We start from the raw sequence: 23,811 nt of genomic DNA, 5'->3' as shown, positions 1-23,811 counted from the left end.
CCGCGATATATCATTGCCGGTGTTGTTAGAACACACCGCGCTCTGACTATTAGTGATCCCAGTACCGCGTATACAATGTAAGACGCGATGAATGACCGTCTATGATTGCTGGAAAAGACGACACCAAAAAGGGTATATAAGCAGGCGATTTTCAGTTGCCGGTCTCTCAGTTGAATTTGGTCGCTTAGTCATCTTCGTACATATATACCTTTTCTCAAATAAAAGTAAAATAAAGCTTTTTAAGTAAAAAAATTAATATCATATTTATTTGAGAAAGAATCCAAGCCATAATCCCAATAATTGTAAATCTAAATTAATTTTTCTGACTTATGTGGTATTTTTCATTTTATATGACAAAGTGCATTTTATGCATACGAAATTTATAGCCTTGCGACTCGTACAACAATTAGATTTTTAACAATCTTTTTACATCTAGACGTTTATAATATAAAAGTTATCTTGGAACGTGATGTAATAATTTCAATGGTGCCTCAGAGTCACCACTCGAGTGCAAAGGGTTAATATGTTACCAACGAATACAGACTTAATTAAACTGTGTCAAACTAATTCGCTGCAAAAATTGGCTCATTCGAAGAACACAATACAACCTGTCCAAGCGGAATCATTTGATTCCCGTATTTATATGGGTATACGATCCACGCGCAGCATCGCGACGATATTATGCTATACTATATGATCCGCATCCGGTCGTGTCGGGACGGCACGTCCACACAAACGCAGCAGCCTACACTCCCTTAATACCGAAACAAAGTGTGCTCGCTTGCCATTTTCACCAGGATTAAATGCTCGAACGGCTAAAAGCGCACCGCGCGTTCATTCGTTCGCTCGCTCGCGTGCCATTGTATTCTCGATTTCGCGTCTCGAGGCTGAAAAAACACACAGTCGCACGCGCGCGCGCGCGCACACACACAGACACAGAAAGAAAGAGAGAGAGAGAGAGAGAGAGAGAGAGAGAGAGTTACATGCGCACAAACTAAACACTGCGTGTCCGGGACACAGGTAACGGCCGGGTATCTCTTTCTTGGAGGCCGTGCTTTCAGAATTATTACACCGGCTAAATGGCATTTCAATTCGTTAATGGGTATCAAAAAATGTTTCATTTGACTCGGCCGGAAATTCGCTATCTCTCCATTCATCCATGTTTTCATTCCGCGGCCGAGAGTACGCGCTTCCCGGCAAGATCTGCCGGCGAGATTAAATCCCGCGAAATCGGTTGCACTCTCTGTCTATGGCGTCCCTTTTCGGTTAAAGAGCGCCGGTACCATGGCACCCGGTTCTATTCTATCCGGACGTTGCATGCCGTGGCTTATTCGAGCATATTATTCCGCGTGTACATGTAAAAATATTCGCGTGGCCGAACCCCGGTTAAATCCTGCGCCATCAGCCAAATAGACGTCTGTCATTGCTCTCCCATCACCTCCTACCACCCCTCCCTCCTACTACACCTCTCTCCAACTGCTACCGCAACAACCACCGTCCCGCATTCTAGAAATTAATCCTCGCTTCACGGCAGTGTTTTGCGCCGCTGGCCCTCCGGCGCACTCCATTACACTTATTAGTAGGAAATTGTAGTCACGTGGATGAAACAAAAAGTTTCCTAATTCGTCGGCGGGGGGAATGTTTGCCGGAATCTGAGCTTTTATACACTCGGCATTGCATTTCACACACACACACACACACACACACACACACGCGCGCGCGCTACTGGGACATCTAGTAGCGTCAAAATGGATTTGGATTTGCTGACAATGAGTTTTTGATTTTTGGAAAATTATACATACAGTAGTGCATACCTATTTTAGTCTCTTAAGAGTCCGCTTCTATTCTCATCAATTTTAGGAAGTGAGTCTTCAGATTGGGGGTAGAATGTATGCAGGGTGTCCCAAATTATTGTATTTCCGGAAAATGGGAGGTCCCAGAGGTCATTTGAAGCAACTTTTTCCTTAGTGAAAATGCAATCCGCGGTTTTGTTTACGAGTTATTAACGAAAAACAGTGACCAATGAGAGGAGAGCGCGCGAATGGCACGCGGCTTCGGCCGTGAGGCGTGACGGCTTCGGGCCGCATTCGAAGCAGCGAACAAGTTCACGCAGCATGAACTTTCCGAATTTTGTTTACTATGTGACAGTGAAATTTTTTAGGAAAACGCTGTTCATCCCGCCAAATTTACGCAAAACATATTTTTGTTTCAATAATACCGTATCCAAACAGAATTCAATGAACGATTCGCAAAGCTAATTTAATAATAGATTGCGTTAAAGAATATGAAGCATATGTGTGTTTGTTTAAGAACTGTGAAGAATATCATTAATAGTAAACTTACCCATTCGGTTGGGGATGCATTTGCTGCTTGGAAATGTGGGTCACGATTCACGATGACGGCGCACTGACCACGCGCAATGTTCAGTTGATCCCAGTTCGATGGTCATACCGGGCAAGGGATACGGTCGAAGGGACCTCAGGTAGGAACGGTATGGTAAACACGGAGTTCATTTTCACAACACTGTCGCCAAACACTGACCACTTAATGAATCCTCGACAATCAGGAAAGGTCTGTTGGATTCCTCTCGTTGATTCATTTTGGTCGAAGGAGTTCACAGAGTTCATTTCCACACTATTGTCACCAAACATTGGCCACTTAATTAATCCTCGACAGTCGGGAAAGGTGTGAGATGTCCTTTGGATTCTTTTCGTTGTTTTCTGCATTAACCTGTCGCCGTTTGCATATTCTGGAATTTCTCCCGCAAACCCCGCACAAGATATCCTTCATGTTCTTTAACGCGATTTATTATTAATTAGCTTTGCGAATCGTTCGTTGAATTCTGTTTGATTACGGAAAACGGCTGTAACCGGCTGTAAACACTGTAAACGGCTCAGTTAACAATTAAAACGGCGGTCACGGTTAAACTATTTACTATTTCGGCTCCGAAAAATTACTAAATACTCTTCAGACATTCTAAAATAAGGGTGAGCAGCGTTTTTCTTAAAAATATTACTGTCACGTTGTAAACAAAATTCAGGAAGATCACGCTCCGTGACTTGTTCGTTGCTTCGAACGCGTCCTGAAGCCGCGTGTCGCTCGCTTGCTCGACAAGCTTGCATCACTCCATTTAGCATTTTAACTGCCGCGTTTTTACTCAGATTTGAAAATTAATTTCTACGCCACTCTATTATAATTTCTTAATTTTATTACTCGCAGAACCAAAAAATGTTGAAATAGTAATTGATGGTATAAAACTTTATTTTACAATTTTTAAATTGGATCAAATAAAATGCTTTAATTTTATGAAATTTTTGAGATTGTTATGACAGTCGAAGTATGAAACGTGCCTTTTTGGTCTTCACTGCGACTGCTTAAATATGCACTACTTATTTAATTTGTTTTATTAAATTTCATTTTTGTGTAATTTTTTAAATAATTTTTCCGAATTTCTTTAAATAATTCAAATAATTTTAATTCGAATATTATGCGTTCTGTTTTACTTAGACTAGTTTTAGAAAATGTTATTGCGTTTTAAAAGGTGTACGAACATTTTTATGGACCACTGTAGTTTAATCGTGCAATACTTTGTGATATACTACGTGATATTCTTTGAAGTAGGCTAATGTCATGCAGTAGTCATTCAAAGTTGAATGAGAAGGTTGCAAAAGTTTCTAAGCTTCTAAGCTTCTACATCAAGTTCTTGATGTAAAAAAAAACTTTTCAAAAAGAAAATGTATCTCCTTTTTGCTACTTCCTACGTTATATAATAACGTCTATGGAAAAGTAAATTCAGAATGAAAAAGTGTTGGGTATTGTAGAAATGTAAATGTAAATTATGTAAATTATAATGTAATATATTCTGAATATTAGTAATGTAATTAATGATCTCTTAACGCGTGTTGCCGGCACGCCATATTACATAATACGTACATATGTACTGAACTTCGTTTCACGTGATGTTGTCACATACGACAGCGAAGCTCGTACATACAACTTTGCCACTAACAAGAAGGCTGAGAATTCATGCCTCGCAATGGGTCGTTATAAGATTTTTCAAAGTTACATCAGTTTAGATGTCGATACATTTTTTTTTATTTTTATCGAATAGAACCTTTCTATTGGGTTGGCAACTAAGTAATTGCCGATTCCACAGTTATAGATGTCTCTCACTCCCATTTTTATGATATCCGTAAATGTTATATTATACAATTATTATTATTAGTATTATTATTATTATTATTATTATTATTATGTTATTTTTTATTATCCGTGAATGTTAGCAACTGGACAAATTGAATGCAGCGGTCAAGGAAAAGCGACCAGAATTGGTCAATCGTAAAGGTGTCATTTTCCAGCAGGACAATGCTAGGCCGCACACGTCTTTGTCCACTCGGCAAAAATTGATGGATATTGGTTGGGAATTGATGTTACACCCACCATATAGCCCTGATCTCGCGCCATCGGATTACCACTTATTTCGATCCCTGGACAACTCCCTTCGTGGTAAAACTTTTAATGATGATGACGCTGTAAAATCTCACTTAACTCAGTTTTTGGCCGAAAAGGATCAGACTTTCTACGAGCGTGGGATTTTCGAGTTGTCAGAGAGATGGCAAAAGGTCATCGAACAAAATGGAAAAACGTTACAGATTAAACTCCATTCCAAGTAAAAAAAAATTTTTTATTTCATTGAACAAATCGGCTATTGCATCACTGTTGCCAACCCAATATAATAAGAAGAATTCTTCTCACATTCCAATATTTATAAAACAACGAACTAAATTCATATAAAAACTCATAGTCCATAATTATAACTTAGAAGTATTACTTTTATTAATATTACGCATGCCAATGAAAATAAACTTCAGAAATAACTTCGGCCGGAAACATTTCATATACTTTCTGAAGTGGTTGGCCACCCTGATCCCATATATGTACTCCCAGTAGGAAAAATATTCTCACACGAATACTTCTACCTTCAAATTAACGTCTTCTGCCATCGATGTGTTACGGTCTAACAAATTTCGCCGATCGATTTACTCCACAACAAAGTTCACCGGCACTCAGACACAGCGGCCAATAAACTTCCGGAAGGTTCAAAATAGTTACGGTATTTACGTCCGATACTTTCCATATTCGGTTTATCGGTTTTTCGTTCATTGGTGCCGCGTGCTTGCTCAAATTTTTCCCGGGCGAATAACGCTCGATAAAACGAGCTGCGTATGGACTGGGAAGCGGTCGGCTAAATTGTCGGCGGATTTTTTTTTATCGAATTCGTCGAAAGTTTGCTAGAAACTTCGCAGGCGGCGCATCAATTGCACACGAGGCGTTCGATCGTCTGACGTGATCGTGGTATATCAAGAAGAATCGTGTGTGCCGACTGACACCGTGCTCATTCATTAAATTGCAAAGCAGCCATTGTAAATCACGGCCTCGGAATATCAATGACTTCGGAGTTTCCATCGTGATGACGTTATGGCAACGAAACTCGTTCGATTACCATGTGGAGACAATTCTTTGACAGTGTGACATTATTTGCAATTGAGATACTTGTGCTAATCGACACTTTGTTCGCGACGGTTCTTATTGATAATCTAATATCGGTGAAGTTAATTGAAAGCAGATTTGGGAAAAATTGTATTTCGATGACGGAATATAATTTTATTCGAGATTATGAAATAAATATTCAATGGAACAAAAATTTATACGAATAAAAGTTCAACTGAATGAGAAGTATTTGTTATTCGAATAAGAATGCATTTGTACAGGAATTAATTCGGAAAATAATCAATTTGAATAAAAATTATAGAATATAGCGTTTTTCTATAGTTTTATTTCTTCCATGTTAATTTTCACAATTAACTTTTGTTCAATTGCTGCGTCGGAAAGTTCGTTACTTACAAGTAGATTCTTCGGATGCAAAGTAAGTCATCGTACATTCCATGATTCATATTTATTTAAATATTCGACTAAAATGAATTCATTCGAATAATTATTTTAGATAAATGCTCTTATATATTTGTTAGATAAATGAAAAAAAACTTCTTTGAAAAGTAACTTTGAAACTAACTTTTATTTGACTGAAATCTTCGGATAAATTGTTATCTCGATAAATTTTTATTCGATCGTATAGTTACTTCATAATGTCGATTAAAATTTGATTCGTTAATCCTTATCTGTTATCGGTTATCCGAATACAATTTTTCTCAGCTCTGCTGATGTCATTGTAGAACATGCAGCATTTATAAAAATTATAAATTACAATAATGCAATTGTCTCAACAGTTATCACATCGCAATAAAAAGAACACAGTGTCACATCTAAAAAATATATACTATATAAAATATATATTTTGTATATTTGTTAGAAATATATCATAATACCTTTTTATATAATATTACCACGAATAATGGAAATATTCAAGATCGACCCTGTATTTATTATATTTCTGAGAATTACTTTAAGGTTTTCGGAATACAGGATGGAGCAAAGCATCCCCCGTAGGCTATCAAATTGAAAATCTGTTTCGAATCACCCGCTGGGGCTACGAGCTCGAGCCAGCCTCTCGCTTTATTTTATGACAAAGGAATGGGTCCCGAGAGGGTGCGACGCAGCGCAGTGCCATCGTTGAACTGCTGGAATTTTTTGTCGACCTCCGGCTGGCCTTATTCAGACATTTTCTTACGCCCTGTGCTACTTACCATACAGAATACATCATTGCCCTGCAGTTTGGGTTAGCTCGTAATATTCACGGTTTCTAAAATGGAACACACACACAAGCTGGCGCTACTGGTCACACGTTTTGATTTACCACACTCTCTCGATTCTACATATATCAGTCAAATCTTTTCTCTCTAGTATCGCAAATTTGCTTCCTAATTTTAACTAATTATCTGCGCATGTCGAGCAATCTCGTCATAGAGAAATGACAACTTTTTGTGTTACAACAAGTATCTACACTCGTAAATTTTATAGAGACTTTGCTGAAAGGAACTGTTCACAATTTAATTAATAAGTTGATAAATTATCTATAATAATCCTTAACCATATAATGGCACAAAAGTATCTGCTTCTGCTGCTTCTCCTTCGTAATCGAGAAGATCATAATTTTCAACTTTTACTTCAAACATCGGAAAAAATCCAATTCCTTCAAATTGGTTAATTCGTTGTTAGTTGATATTTCCTGGTTTTAAGATACAACAACTTTTTTATACTCCTATAAAGATTTTAGAGTATAGAAGAGATTAAACGTTCTGTGGATTTTAAGGACAAAGAGTTTAATACAATTAGGCTTTTTATGGGTTTCTGAAAAGTTTTGTAGAGAATTTAATTGCAAGTACCGATGCCTCGTAATTACAAATTCGAATAGTGGCAGTGTAATGGTGAAGTTCCAAGAGAAATGCTCCATTTACTGGAGAATTCGATAACAATTTCAATCCAAAGTCTCTTGTTCGCGGAAAGACGAGAGCATAATTGCAGTATTAGACAGTTTGCTATTATCGTTTAACTAATACTCTGTTTACTTCGCTCGTCACAAGTACGTCAAGTAGATCTTGTAGAAGTTTAATTCGCAGCATCAATGACAATACCAAATATGTACTCAAATCTAAGAATTCTTTAAAGCGCTTTATTTAATTCACTATATTTTAGTATCGTGATTTTCACCTAATGTTAAAACACGAATCATCTTGAGATCTTTACTATGTGAATTCTTCTTTAATTATTTCATATTTTACTGAAACGATTTTAGTCAAATAATAGGCAATATCGCATTTAATTTATATAGGAAAACATATTGTAACAATGTTCTCAGTTTAGCTGCAATATAGGGTTACTGAAATATTTACTTTCCAAATTTATGTTCGTATATCAATCTACAACAAGGTACACGTTTAAATAATTCAGGACATATTGAATCATTACGTGTACATATTAGTATGTGCACATATCGATCATATTCAGTATGATGTAAATCTAATTATGATTGCAAACGTTACCACACAAGTAACAACAATCTTTCTGTGGCCTCTGTGTTTATTTTGCATGTATACTAACCCACGAAGCGCACTTTTAGTTTTTCGTGTACACTCCAATTAAAAAGTAACACGGCTAGATATCCAGTTAATTGTTACATTTCTATAGTCGATAATATCAGTCTTTAGTAATCAGAATTTGTTGACTTAAAGCTATATATATATATTTCCTTGACTTTATCTGTAATACATATATATAAATATTATAATAAATGTAAATATATATAGCTTTAAGTCAACAAATTCTAATTACTAAAGACTGATATTATTGACTATAGAAATGTAACAATTAACTGTATATCTAGCCGTGTTATATATATAATATAACATATATATATATATACTACAGATAAAGTTAAGGAAATCTAATAAAACTAACGAACGAATTAGCTGAGAAAACATTAGCAAAGCTATTTCATAAAAGCGACACGACCTTTCCGTTTCGCTCAATACATACTGCTTCTGTGCAACTATAATACATACGAATTTAAAATAATTGGAAAGTTAATTGCTTCGTAATTACCGTACACATTGGAAAGTTAATTACTTCGTAATTACCACGTAAAGAATGAAAAGCTAAATAGCCTTTACAAGACTATATCGATTCACACAGTTTTATTAAATAATCTTTTTTCTTTTCGCGATAATTTTCACACTTTCCTCGCAGTGAAACATCCAAACCTATTTATACACCGAAATAAGTAGTACCAACAATTTCAAAGTGGATTATCGTTGCTATCGAAGTTCTGTTCAACTGTATGCTCATAACTATTTTATACGTATTGGTGTAACTATTTAAATATTTAACTAACCTATAATTACCATGCCGTATTTGCGGCGCTGGAAGGCATAATTGATTTTCATTTACCAATCCGGTAGAAATGAATATTAATTCTTTTAATTGAGTTGATGCATGTTGTAGAGCAATCTGGGATCCACATTTTGTTTGCAGAGTAAAATTATCATTTGGTGCAAAAGTTCGTTGACACGGGAATAGCATATATTCACATCAGAAAATCAATATTGTGATTTGATTACCAAACGACAGTTTTCATTGAAAGGAACAGCATTCGCCACAAAACAATTTTTCGAAACTTCGTGAGTTATAATATAAAAAGTACGTGAATATTTAGCGGTTAATTTTTTTCTTTAATTTGAGCAGTAAAGAAATTGCATATTGCGTATCTTATACATCTATACATCCACCGAAAATCCTCGCAGTTTCATTCTCTTTTTTTAATTTACAGGCTGAAGATCTTCCTCGTAAATCTTTATCATGCCAGTAGATAATGAAACCACCGACAACACAATTTCTTATCTCTAGACTGCGGATCTTTATGCAAAATAAAAATTTGCCAAGATGACTGCAAGAAATCGAAGTGAAATCAAAATAAACTGTTTCTTCAAATAATTTAGATAAGTTGAAAATAGTGTAACAACGTTATTAAAATCTTCTTATGTCTTCATAATTTTATATTAAAGCTACTCATTTTCGCCATATGATATGATTAACGCCATTTTCCATGATAAATGCATAAAATCCGCCGTCTACTTATCACCGCCCAACACATTAATCACGTAAATAGACATACTACGCTATTTATTATACAAATCAACAAAGATGAAATTTAACGGTTTAACACTTTGACTGCTAATACAATAACCGAAAATATTTCATAAAATTAGAATGTTCTATTTAACCAAATTAAAATGTTCTATTTAACCAATTTAAAATGTTCTATTTCATCAAACTAAAATGTTCTATTTCATCAAATAAAAATGTTCTATTCAACCAAATTGAAATGTTCTATTTAACCAATTTAAAATGTTCTATTTCAACAAATTAAAATTGAAAAGTTAAGATGTCTCACACTGATAGCGTTTTCGATATTCTTACATTTTAAATATCAATGAAATGTGGAATATATATATATATATATATATATATATATATATATATATATATATATATATATATAATATATTATCACAAAATTAATTTTCTAATTTCGACAAATAATTCTGTGATCTGTACATGGTGTCTCAGAAATGTTGTAAGACCTTGAAAGGTGTGATTTCTGAAGTCGTCCGAAGTAACATTCCCCCGAAAGAAAAGGTTACTTCAAATGATCTCAAGAATCACCTCTTTTAAGGGCGTGCGACATTTTTAGAATACTCTGTACATAGGTCACGTGGCAGAAGAAGCGTCAATTAAGACGTTACATAGGTATAGCGTTAGTTACAGTTGTTATGATTACATAAACAGATGAAGTTTACACTCCTACCATCGTCCCTCGCTTCTCAAGACAATGTTTAAGCAGAGCGCACGTGTGACATTTAGGTAAAATGCTTCGTTTGCCTCATTTACTATGTTTTATACGTGTAGAAGTCGTGCGACCAACATATCAAGTAAAAATATTGCAAGAAAGATGCAGCCCGCAATGAGAGCACATTAAATTCGAGCGTGGCCGCGAATGTGTTAAGTAACTGTTCCATTATCCAAACCCTCGTGGTTCCTCTATTATTTCGGATAACCGAGGTTCCACAGTGCTCGTACTGACCGGCAGCCATCTCATTTTGTCTGGTCGTAATTCCAAGCAATTTTGTCCAGAATAATGCAGCACGACAGAGCGCGTAGACGCGCGGAACGTACGCCGACATATTGACACTGCCGCGAGAGTCAGGCCGTGTAAAAACGGACCGTTGACCGGACGAGGAGACGCGGGGTCGAGGCGGTGTACATGAATACTGTATCGGTGCAAATGCAGTCGTTTATCTGCCGAGGTGCGAACGCGGGCGAAAACATTTTCGCGCGAGGCGTTTCCCTACGAACGCGCGTCACGCGCGGCATATACTCGCGCGCGTCGCTGCCGGTTACGCCCGCGGAAGATGGGAATGCGCGTAATATACTTCGCACCGGACAAGAGGAAAAAACGGGAAAAATAGCGGGCTGAAATGGTCCTTTGTGCGGCGCGGTGCGGCGCGGCGCAGCGTCGCATCGCTCCGCGAGTGCAACGATTTTGCGTAATTCACATTAGAACTTGGCGCCCCGCGAGCGGACCATTTCCTGTGTCCCGCGTAGACGCGTCGTTCCCTCTGACACGTTGCAATCTTCTGTCTAGTTCGACGTCGGATCTGAATTAATTTTATCGGGGCGAATTCTGACACAGCTTCCTTGGAATTGAATCGTGCCAGTTAGTGTTCCTCGCGGGATTTCGGCTTGAAGTTTAATTAATCGATTATGATATCGAATACTCAGCCCGCATATCCACGTCATTATGATCGTGCGATTTTGGGATTTCCGATTATGCTGGTTTCAGGGTACGTTGACGCTGATACCCGGAGTTTTGGGCAATTTTAACTTGCAACAGTTAACGCTAAATTTATCGAGCACCTAAAGTAACCCTACGATGATATTTATTTTTATTATATATCCATTTTTATTATAATGCATGCCTAGAATAAGAACTAATATAATTTAATAATTTAATCATTTTGGCAACTTTAACACATTATCCGCCAATGTCCCATTTCTGGGACACATTTTCAAATCTTTTTTCTTTTAAAAACTGTTAAAATAGTGAGATCATATCACGTGCTTCATGAAAGTATTAAAAATTCTCGCTAGTTCGTTTTAAATCATTGTAAACTTCAGATTGAAGCTAATGACCTCAGCCGACTCTCTCTCTCTCTCTCTCTCTCTTTGTGCACTTGTTTATTTGTTAATAAAAAAATTTTGATTAAAACTTGTTCTTTGGACTTTGTTTTACATATCTGTCGAGAAATATTATTTCAGATGTATTTTGGGGAAGTATTTTTCACTTCTAAATGCAGTGTCCGATTTTTGGGACATTGGCAGATAAAATAACTATTAGAATTATTTTTTTTAGAAATGGTTTCGAAGAGATTTTTAACAATTTTTGATCTTACTGTTATTGTAGAAATCAATCGGTTTGACTGACTCGTTAGGTTTTGTGTTAAATATGAAATTAGGTGATCATTGTAAAAGTAAAGTACGAGGGGAGGGATTACAGGTTTGATGCATTTCTGAAATAAATAAGTAAATAAAACGCAAAACAGTGGTACTATTAGAACAATTCATAATTATTCATAACTCATTCAAATTATTCGAATCAGGCAAAAATGTCTATGCAGTTTTTGATTCTTGTGTTCGATCTAGAAAATCCACCTAAGTCTAATAATAACTAGAATATGAATTTTATGCATATAAAACAAAATGAGTAGATAAAATTAAAAACAATAGACAGATCACGAGAATTTAAGAATATCTATATATTATTTTCAATTCACTAAAATTAGAAAAACGATAATGCACAAAGTTTATATTCGCACAATGTTTATTCATTTTTCCACAGAAAGATCCAATGAAGAAAACCAGTCTACAATGAATTCGAATTCTATTGTCGGCACCTTGAAAGTATTGGTTTCCGCGATATAGGCGAACAGAAATCAAAATTGACTCACCCATCGAATGACACGCGTGCAGCGTATTTACGAGGCTGCGATATGCCGCCAAGTGCGTCATGAGTTGTGCATTTGCCTTTCGATTATCGCGAGCGTAGCTTGAAAAAATCACGGGAAACGCAATCGTGGATCTCGTTATCTCGAAATGGTGTTCAATTTCCAGGATCGACGGTTTCCTCGGACGTCGATCAGTGACGCGTGGTCCGAATAGACGTCAATCGACGCTGCCCTCGGTCGGTCCGAATTTTTCCGACTATCGATTCGTTCAGTGACCCAGAATCATTTTCCAGGATTATGTTGGTTGGTTCGCGGAACGCCGATTATTACTGTTGTATCTATTCATCGCGCAAACACAGCGTACCATACTATTGAGTTAGCGGACACCGGATCCAAACACTCTGCTTAATATTCACGAAGGGATGAATAGTGACGTGCCCGTTTCTATGTAACGACCCCGACGATTATTTTAGACTCGTTAATCCGCAAAGCCTTCGGCATAGCTACATAACGACGAAACTTGCAAAAAATTGAAAATTAGAGAAATCAACGAGAAAATAAAGAGAAGAACGTTGAATAACAAATTTTAATGTAAGGGATTCGTTGTTACGAGCAATGGGAAGTTTTATTTCCTTTCCAGCGCCCTGTTTTTCTCGAATTTTCTGTCTGAATGTAACTTAATCTACGTTAAATCTGGATTAAGTGATAAATGGGTAATCTATACCTTACGGTGAATACCTCCCAAACATAGTAATTTACACACTATTGAATACGCAGGGGGGAGTACTGTAATTTCGTCCAGCACGTAGATTGTAATCATTATGTAACATGACAAAGCCAAATATGTTCGACGTTATTAATGGTATCAATTGATTATGAATTATGTTGCCAGTGTGGTTAAGCTATTTATCGTGCAGAACATAGTATGAGTTACAAATTAGGTCCAACCCAAGTGCTACTTCGAATTCGGCTCTCTATTCTCTCTTAATTATAATCTAATTATAATCTCTACAATTTCCCATTGTAGAGTATTAACTCTACATATTTTTTTTATATACCTCGGAAACTAAAAAGTTTTTCGAACTATTGATCTCGACGGCGTATTTCAAGGTCGTCAAACTCCCGAGGAGGGCAAACTTCTTAATAATTACCAAGCTCAAAGTCCGACGACAGAAGTTGATGGTACTTCTCGTCCATTAGTCAAAACTGACAGACTTTGAAGCTCAACATCAGAAGTCTAAGCATTCAATTCGAAAGGCCACTTAAAAAGAAGGCGTGTGGGGTCATTTTTATTGAAATTCGATAATCGAAGGATAAATGAGAAGTAAAAGGCGATTGAAATTGTTATGTCTGTGTTAAAATATTAAGAAAAGAAAGAGAGTAAGATATAATAAAATAAAAATAATAAAATAAAATATATAATATAAAATAAAATATTAAGAAAAGAAATTAGTATTGCTTGTTTTAATAATCTAATTTTATATTTAATGAATTAATAAAGTATTATTATCAACAATTTTTAAATATTAGACAACAGTACCAACTCAAGTCGATTGGTTTTTTTGTAACTAGTTTATTAAACTGTGCAAAGTTTACTATATCGCGTGTGTATACAACAACTGTATGTTACGATTGAGAATTTGTACTGTAATGTGAGTTATGTATAATACTTGTACTAAGAATGTTGTCAGAAGAATAATTTCTAATGGTTTAGTTTACAGATCATGATAATAAAACCCGTGTCAAAATTTGTATGCAATTTGTTCTCTTGATATTGGGAGACAATGCCTATTAAAGTGTGTGGACATAGCCTACCATGACACAGGAGTATACAAGGTGAGTTACAAATTAGTCCCCACGATTTTTCAACCTGTTCCGATGGTCTGACAGAAAAATATTTCCTACCTAAGTTAATATCAGTATTTAACCGACAAAAAATTGCAACTGTTTAAATGTAGAAACAAATTAATTTTCGCCGTTATATTTTTAAATGAAACTATAATTAATTGTAACTGTATAGTATTGTAGGCGACGTTGAGACGAATTTAACGACCTGCCACATGACTTTTAGATGATATTGACGGAAAAATTGCCATAAATCGATTGCACGTAGACAATCGGTGGACAGTGTTAAAAATTTTGAAGAACACATAATTCACGCGTGTAGAAATGTACAAAGGAGTTCTTTAATTGAAGCTACGCATAAAACTTTATTAACAATAGAACTTTGCGTTGCAGAAGGTGGAACGCAGTTCGAACATTTAATTTAATTACTAATTAGATGCACATTTTTAATATGAGTGTTTCCAATTTAGTTTAATATAAATTTCTCTTTCGTTTTTATGAGTTAAGATCTGAAATTGAATAAATGAGCATTTTATAATGATTACGTATATTTGTTTATATTTACATGCAAGGCCTTATATCGCCAAATTATTTCAAATATTGCGGCAATCGATTCATGGCAACTTTTCCTTCAATGTCATCTGCAGCAGCTCATTGAATTCGTCTCGACGTCGCCTACAATACTAGAAGAAGCTACTAGTGAAGCTAAGATTACCTTGCTTCGTTTAAAAATTTTTTTCTTTTATCGAGAATCAATTTGTTTTTAATTTCAAACTATGCGATTTCTTGGCGGTTGAATGCTAATTAAATTTGATAAGAAATATTTTTTGTTAGGCGATCGGAAGGAGCTGAAAAATCGTGGGGACTAATTTGTGACTCGCCCTGTATATTTTCCGATAAATCATACTTACGAACTCGAAGATTCTTCCTCAGAATCACTTATCTTTGAGAAACCTAATGTTATGAAAACAATTTTTCATGGCTTTTATATCGTTTTGTGATCGATGATCTTATTATTGTTGCCGACACGAGATTAACCTAATACCAGAGAATCGTATAGGGAATTAAGTTGTTATAAACATCGGTACGGTACATGGAAAACCTTAGCCTTAGTGTATGAAATTTGGCAATTCTTTAAGTAAAATGGGAGAAAGATGGAAGAAAGGGAAAGGTTTTATCTTAAATCTGCTCGTTGAGAACACTGTTCGATATTCTTTCCATAACTGTAACTGGGCTTACAGTTATGTAACACGAGTTACAGTTATCGTAATTATATCGCGTTGGGTGTTATTTCAATCGGAGAAACGAAACGAATACAATGGTATCAGTTTTAGTGACGAGAAACCAAAAATGAGGAATATTAGGTTTTGAATTTAAAAGGTTGAACTTGCACGAATACTTCAGTGTTTGCCAAATGCCTCAATCCTCTTTTTCCTTTTCAGTCGCTATCTTTTACAACGTTCGGAAATCTGTCACAAGTCAGATCCGAAATTATGACTGTTATGGCGATTATGACATTTACGTACTGTACACAATCGTCCGGATCGTTGATAGGCGGATCGGGTAGATACGGGAAAGACTTCGAGTAATTTGTCGAGCAGGATTGCCACAGAAAAATTGTCTAGGACGTAGGCAATACTAAAGTTTCAGAACTGGATATCAGTGGAAAGGATCTGATAAGCGGGACGCGCAGTGTCCGCAGCGTAGAACTACATTTCACCGGTCGGATGGCCGCGTCGCGTTAAATCCAGGTTACACGATTGACGTTCGTCGGCTCGTCGGATTTTTTAGCCGTTCATCGATCCGCGCCTGCCGTTCACTGTATGGAATTAACCAGTCGCCGGTTTGCGAGCCGGTTCCCGCGGGCTTCAGAGCCCGAGCCCGAGCTCGAGCCCGAACCCGATCCTGCCCGGCCCGTTATTTCGGTCAAGCTCGAAGCGGACGAGCGCGGAGTCGAGGCGCGAATTTTCATTTTACACGTCCGTTTAATGGCGCCGTTGGCCACCATTAACGCGAGGGCCTAGTTTTCCGAATGATTTTCCGGACTCCTCTTATTTTTCCTCGATTTACGACACGCGCACCGACGCTGCGGACAACAGAGAGGATTTTCCATTAAAGAAATTTGCATGTTAATGGAAACGCGGCCACGGCCTGCGAAACGGAACGCAATTGCCTTCGAGTTCCGATGGAACAATAAAAAGACACCCGGGAATATTAGAAAATAATAGAGGTAGGGGAATGGGGAGGGAGATTTTTGTGTAAGATACGCCACCACTGTTTCCTCGAACCCAAAACTTAAAAAAAATACGTTAAATTCGAACTACAGTGAATTCTCTCTAATATTTCTTGGAAACAAAAATGGACAATTTGGGAAGAGGAGATACGATTATTCCAGCCTTGCGACTCGTTTTTATAGTGGTTGACAATCGGTAACTATAAAAACGAGCTACAAGGCTCGAACAATCGTATCTCCTCTTCCTAAATTGTCTATTTTTATATATTAGGCCTACCGGAAAGTTTCGTCGGTTTTTGAATTGAAATATAACACAATTTTCATACATTTAATAATATTTATTGTAGAATATACTTTCCATCGTTACTTATGACTTCTTGCCAGCGTGATGGCAACTTGTAAATGCCATTTTTAAGAAATGATTTTTTTTTTTTCATCAGCTTCAGTTTTGAATTTTTGTTCCTGTAAAAAGTTTTGCAAAGAGAGAAACAAGTAATAATCGGAGGGTGCTAGGTCTGGGGAGTATGGTGGATGCGACAGAATTTCCCAGCCTAGCCCTGCGATTTTCTGACGAGTCGCCAAAGCAGCATGTGGTCCGGCATTATCATCGGTAGCCATGTTTTCACGATCGCGTCTCACTTAATAATGACATGAGACATCTTTGTTTCAGTTTATTTAGGAGAGTACATGTGTGTAAATACAATGATAAAGAGAGATAGTCATATATGTCTCAAATCAACTTGTGCATATGGAATGAAACTTGACAGAACTCTCTCTTTCCGGTAGACCTAATATATTCCTGTTTAGGAATATATTATTAGGATGTTCGAAACAGACGCAAACGTTTCAACGTTGATACTAATCGACGTAATGCTAAAACGAAACTTGCCAGTAAAATTTACGGAGAAAGAAAACACTACAGGATATTATAACTTCGCAGAATGTCAATCTCTTAATGGTCATGCTCGTGTATGGCACAGGCACACTAAATTATTAAACCATATTATATAGTTGGTAGTATATGGTTTGAAACCGTACAAACATGATTAAATTCGTTTAAATTCACTATCGGACAGAACTTTCCAGTAGACCTAATATAAGCTGAGCGACAATTGGAGAGAATTTACTGTATTTTCCTTTTGCGAGAAATTCTCAATGAATCAGTTATGGCATTTTCAGATTTAATGCTCAACACTCACACTTGCTGTATGCAGGGTGATTGACCGAATTCAGCATTTAAGTTATTTCATGACTATGAAAGCTACGAAAAAATGATAAAGTGGATTTGAAAATGAGAGTTAGATGTACGACTTAAATGACTGACCCTGTATAAAGAGCACTATGGATTACGAAAGAAAATCTTAATGAGCATTGTTATATTATGCTATTATTATACTATTTATGCTGAAAAATAGTGAACATTGAGAATAATGGAAACATTCCGTTTACTACATAATTCGCAACAATTAATATTTATAAACGATCTTAGAAGGAGGCAACTGCGGTAGAAGAATAGATGAACGAATTTTAAAGCCGATTTTCTCGAAAATGGAGCCCCGAATAAAAAAATATTATACCAAATTTTTTTCTCACCTTTTCACGTAGAATCACCCCCTGCTCAGTTGTAGTACGAATTCTGACCCATCTTGTATATTCTATTTATTTCAGTTCTTAGGCCCAGAAATAGACTTCGTTTACAACATATTCCTACAAATCCACATCCTCCATACTTTAACTTACAATCGATTACAATTCTTTACATCCATCCGTCAGGATACTATCACCCCTCTCTCTTTCCTCTCTATTCACTTCTCCACTTTCCTTAACCATTCGACAACCCCTGCAGAAACCCTCCCTTCTACAATCTGTTTCTCTTTATACTCGCACATCTCCATTCGCTCGCACTCTTCCAATAAATGCTTTAACGTTCCGCATTCTGTCTCGCGCGTAGCCTACATTTCCCATCTTCCTTATTCGGTAGGTTTAGTATTATATGACAGATACCCATGATAGAAGCTAAATAACGGCGTGATAGAAAGCTGAAACTATTGTTCGTATATGCTGGTGTATGTGCGTGGAATGGGATCAAGAATACGGTTATGTTTTCAGATGATAAATACCATATGCTGCCAACCGGGGAGCTGCTGGTGTTCTCGGTGACTTCGTCCGACGACCGTTCCAGTTATCGATGCCGGACCGTCCACCATGTCACAGGCGACACCGTGGAAAGTTCTTCGTTTGCCAGACTCATGGTGACCGGTAAGTTTCGGATATCAAACACCTGCCGTTATCCCGTGGAATCCGTTCGTCCAGCGCCTGTCGAACTTTCCGCTGACTGAATATTTAATGCCCGCAAATGTACGCGGAATTTCGCCCGACTGCCGCGCGGCAGGAAGTTAAGGTCTGCTTGCCAGGATCCATGGATCACCGGTTATGCAAATATATCGGGATCATTTTATTGACTTACAAGGGATGGCAACCGACCGACGGATTTCAAGAAAACTAACAAACGCTGCATCACTTTCGAAAATAGTTGAGCAAGATTAAAAGAGAATTAAATGTATAAAAAGGTATTTCTTCAAAGTTATTTACCGCTGAGCAAAGCTTTGAGATTTGACGAATCGTTTTTACTTCTATAGAAATATGACTGTTAACATTTATTAAAACTATAATTATCAAGGATTCGGTGAAAAAAGCAGGAATTATTTAGACTACTATTTTAATGAAAAAATTATATATATAATGTATATGTATTCGAACATCCTTTAAAATGTTATAACTTTTTAAAAACTGAACTAAATGACTTGTTAAAGCGATTAGTTTACTGCGCAATGACTAAAATACATTTTTTAATAATTTTGCTGTTACTTGGATTAACAAAAAGAATTAAAAACGCATCTTTCAACTCTTTTATCTGAGCCTGTACAAAAATTTCAAAAATGCATATTGTAGAGCAATGGAGCCAGTTACTGCAAGGTGACTTAATCGTTGTGCCTTTGGTTTATTTCCGGAAATAATTAACTTTATATACATCGAAGAAGACATATTAGTTTGTTTTATTCAAAAACAAACAAAACAAAAGAATTTTTGTATCCGCTGCACTTACGGTACTGGACAAAAATATAATGCACTCAACATATTTTGTAATTGTTTATATCGAAATGTAAGAAACGTTCACTTTGTGCATTGTACATGTCGAGTGTCTTATTTTTTCATCCAGCACTGTATCAAAATTAACATTTTGTCGGTTTTTATTGTACTCGATACTGCTAGACATTATTTAAAACAGCATCAGAATATAAGATATTCCTTTTGTAGTTTATTCAAACTCCTAAGAACAGATCGATGATTTTAAATACATATCTGATAAGAAGAATACGTATCTTCAGCTTGTAGTTCTAGAAATATCGTTCCAATTCGCTGAACGAGGTAACGTCGCACGGCTGACAACACAGAAAATCGTGGACGTACGCCAAACTTTAGGTCGAAACCTTCTCAGTACACGATTATAGCGACCGCATCCTCGTTACGCGGATTAATATCAGTAGAACACGCGTACGACGGAAATCCTCAAAACAGAATATGTTGTTACCATTCCGAAATCGGATCTTGCCAGAGGATTAATTGTTTGAATGGCTCCGAAAGGACGAACTTCCCGAATGCTTGCGCGCGAGTATGTTATAGCCGGGATTTGAGCTAGGGAATGGAATAACCCATTTTCAACAGGTCCGGGGTTCTCGTGATTTCATTAAAAACGGATCAACTGGTCTCGATCGTACTCCGGATGAACATAATTCCCAAGTTTTACGCTAATTGGCCGATGCTAAGGAGTTCCACGAAAAATATTCTGTTTACCCGGATGACGTTTTCTCGCGGCACGGCAACGGGTTCATAATTAATCGTGCCGGAGCGATAAACACCTCGATAGCGATTCTCGCGGCGACAAGCAGGGGAAAATCGTTGAATGAAGGCGGAATCAGTGGATCCGCAGGGATGAAAGCTATGTCGGTATAAAGGCGATTAAGGTAGTTGTTTCGGTACGTTTGCAGTAGAAAGTTTGTCACATACGGTATGTTCATAGACATACGAGAGGCTATTCGGCAGATAAGGAAAATTTCAGGTACGCCTGTATACGTCGGGCCCCCTCTCTATACAACCATCAATTCGTACACAAACGAATGATTGTTATTGACAATCGGTAACCATAAAAACAAACCGTGAGACACGAATAATCGTATCTTCTCTTCTCAAATTGTCCATTTTTGTGTACAAGCTGAGGGTCAATTAGGGAGCATTTACTGTACTAACAAGAACGAGCAGGGGTTGTCCCCCTTGTCAAACCACTATACAACACAAAGTAAGGAGAAAAAGACTAAAGGTGATGAGTGCCACGTCGCGTCGGGTTATTTTCTGCAATTCCTACTCCTTTCCTTTTTTTTCGCGTTAGCAAAGTGGAGGAAGTTCTGGAGGTTCTTACGACCAGCGAGCCCTTAGTGCACGTGATATATGCAACGTTGCCAAGTGTCGATAACTTCTCAATAACCTCATGGTTTCTATCAGTCTCCATCCTTAGAAAATTCGAAAAAATTGTTTGCTTTACATTGCTTCGATTCAATAACTACTGGATTGGCAAGAAAGTAATTTCGGTTTGCATCAATAGATAGCGTTATGTTTGCATTGTTATTCTTTTCTTAAGAGTAAATTTAACGTTTTTGGTAGCGATGGACGTAAAAGTATTTGGAGGAAAAAGAACACAGAATTAGAACCGCGAAATCTACGGCCGACTATAAAACACAATGGTGGATCTGCATTAGTTTGGGGCTGCATGGCATCTAGTGGAGTGGGAAACCTTGTGTTCATCCATGGGATAATGACCAAAACGAAATACTTAAAAATTTTGTAGGAAAATTTAAAAAGCAGTGTATCAAAATTGAATTTACCTAACGATTATTGGTTTCAGTCTGACAATCATCCGAAGCATACCGCTAAAATAGTCAAACAATGGGTATTATATAACGTTCCACACGTGGTGCCACATCCACCGCAAAGTCCTGATTTAAACCCCATTGAACATTTATGAGATGCAGTAGAAAGATGACTAAGAAATACGGTTACTACTTCGAAAGAAGTGTAAAAACGAAATATTATTGAAATATGGCAATCAATAGATGCAAGTGTTACTTCTAAGTTGGCCCACTCAATGGAAAATAGACTTAGGGCTGTTATATAAAAGCAAAAGGTGAATCAACTTCCTATTAAAACCTTTAATCGTTCAATTTAAATAACTATTAATTGTTTCGTTCGAATACTTTTGTGAGCCATTTCTGGTACGTGTTTACAATAAATGTACTGTAAAAACGCTATATATTGTTGAATTATCTTCTAATTATGCTTACGCAGTCTTAAGACCCATTCCTTGTTATATGTGTTATATCAAATGCTTCAGTTTAACACATATATTTTATTAATTGAATGTTAGAAACGTAAGCGTTCGAATACTTTCGTGTATGAGTGTATGTCTTTAGCAACACGTACCGAATTATTGGAGCTTGGTTGGGAAGTAATGTCGCATTCTCCATACAGCTCCGACCTTGCACCAACGGATTATCATTTATTTCGAAATTTACAAAACTTTTCAAATGGTAAACATTTCAATAACAACGATAGTCTGAAATCGTACTTGATCGAGTTTTTTACTGATAAGGACCAGAAGTTTTATGAACGCAAAATCATGAAGTTACCAGAAAGATGGAAAAAGTTCATCGAATAGATTGGAAAATATATTTGACTGATTAAAGTTCATTTCTTGTATAGAAAAAATTGAGTTTTATTTCACATTGAAATACCGAAATTACTTTCCTGCCAATCCAATAGATGGTGAACTACACTTTTTCGTGTGTCAATACGTTCTTACGCATGTTTTGTACTATGTATTAGGTTTTTTGCGAACGCCTAAATTATTTCTCGGAGATACAACTAAAACGTCACTTCAGCGAAGCCTCGGTATAGGGATTGCGTGTTAAGGATTGTAACTTTGAAGGCGATTATCACGAATTTGAAACGGTAAAGTTCTTGAAAATTTTACCAAAACGTAGACGATACTTATGCTAATATACTCGCAGAATATCAAGTAATTCTTAAATGAGTCACTTTTGGCTACAATTACCTAAAAGTTGCCAGTCGCTCGGCGGTACGTGGCGTTCGTTCGTGGCGGACATTTCTCCGGGCTATCCCAAGGAACGTTTCGCGCGTCTACTCAAACAGCGGCGTTTATATAGCGATCTCACGCATACCTTTTGCATAGTAAATCATAATGCATTGTTGCGCATTCCCCGGCACCGGACGAACGAGCCGGGCCGAGCCGGGCCGAGTCGGACCGCGCCGACAGGGCGAGCGGCATGCTCACGAGAGCGCTGCCTTCTTCATGAATAAATCATGAGTGGCCGAAATGCTAATGGCCAAAACGTCCGCGTACTCCTGGCGCGGCCACCGGTGTTTCCGCGCCGACCAAGTGCTACGAGTCGTAAACAAAATGTACCGACGTCGTTCAAAATGCGAGCTGATTCGAATGGCCGGTTGCTTTCACGCGTTGCTTCACGCCTATTGTCGTAAATAGGTTATAACTTAATTAGAGGTGCCGTGACCACTATACTCGGTCACACTGTCGCTGGGGCAAGCGTGTCGAACGTGCTCTGCCTCTATTATATACCCTGGTGCTCTATATTCGATGCTTTGTTCTCGCGTTTTGATGAACTTTTCGCACATCGAACTTTGCTGTCTTTTCTCGCTTTCTTATTGAATTGTTATTTTTGTTCCGAGGGTACGAGGTCGATTAACTCCTTGCTAGTCTTGCAAATTTGACGAAATAGGTTCAAAAAACGCTTATCTGGTTTTTCTCACAAATTGGTTGCATACGCTATTCTCAGAAACCTGGATAAAAATATTTGGAGAAGTAATTTAACCTGGTAATTTATAACTGGATAAAAATATTTGGAGAAGTAATTTAACCTGGTAATTTATAACTGGATAAAAATATTTGGAGAAGTATTCGAAATAGTTAATGAAATTCTCTTATTCGAATGAAATAATGATTCAAGATTTATTCGTCGACATAGAGATAAGATCATGTAGGATTGAAAATAATTATTTATGTTGTGGAAAAGAAAATTATTAATTGAAACACTATTTTCTTAACATGCACTGGAAATAATTGTT

At 37.0% G+C, this 23,811-nt stretch overlaps 1 protein-coding gene across 4 annotated transcripts in view; it reads left to right on the top strand.

Moving 5' to 3' along the window:
* The window catches only part of LOC117227247 (cell adhesion molecule Dscam2), a 424,317-nt gene that overhangs the window by 215,699 nt on the left and 184,807 nt on the right, over positions 1 to 23,811 (top strand). For all 4 annotated transcript variants that reach the window (XM_033482337.2, XM_033482339.2, XM_033482336.2 and 1 more), the window contains exon 5: positions 18,706 to 18,855. In XM_033482337.2, the coding sequence (XP_033338228.2) occupies positions 18,706 to 18,855 (150 nt within the window). The remainder of the gene's footprint in view (positions 1 to 18,705; positions 18,856 to 23,811) is intronic.

Source organism: Megalopta genalis, chromosome 3 (assembly GCF_051020955.1).
Source record: "Megalopta genalis isolate 19385.01 chromosome 3, iyMegGena1_principal, whole genome shotgun sequence".
Lineage (NCBI taxonomy): Eukaryota > Metazoa > Arthropoda > Insecta > Hymenoptera > Halictidae > Megalopta > Megalopta genalis.
Note: the sequence above shows the minus strand (reverse complement) of the source record. Positions and strands in the feature narration are given on the sequence as shown.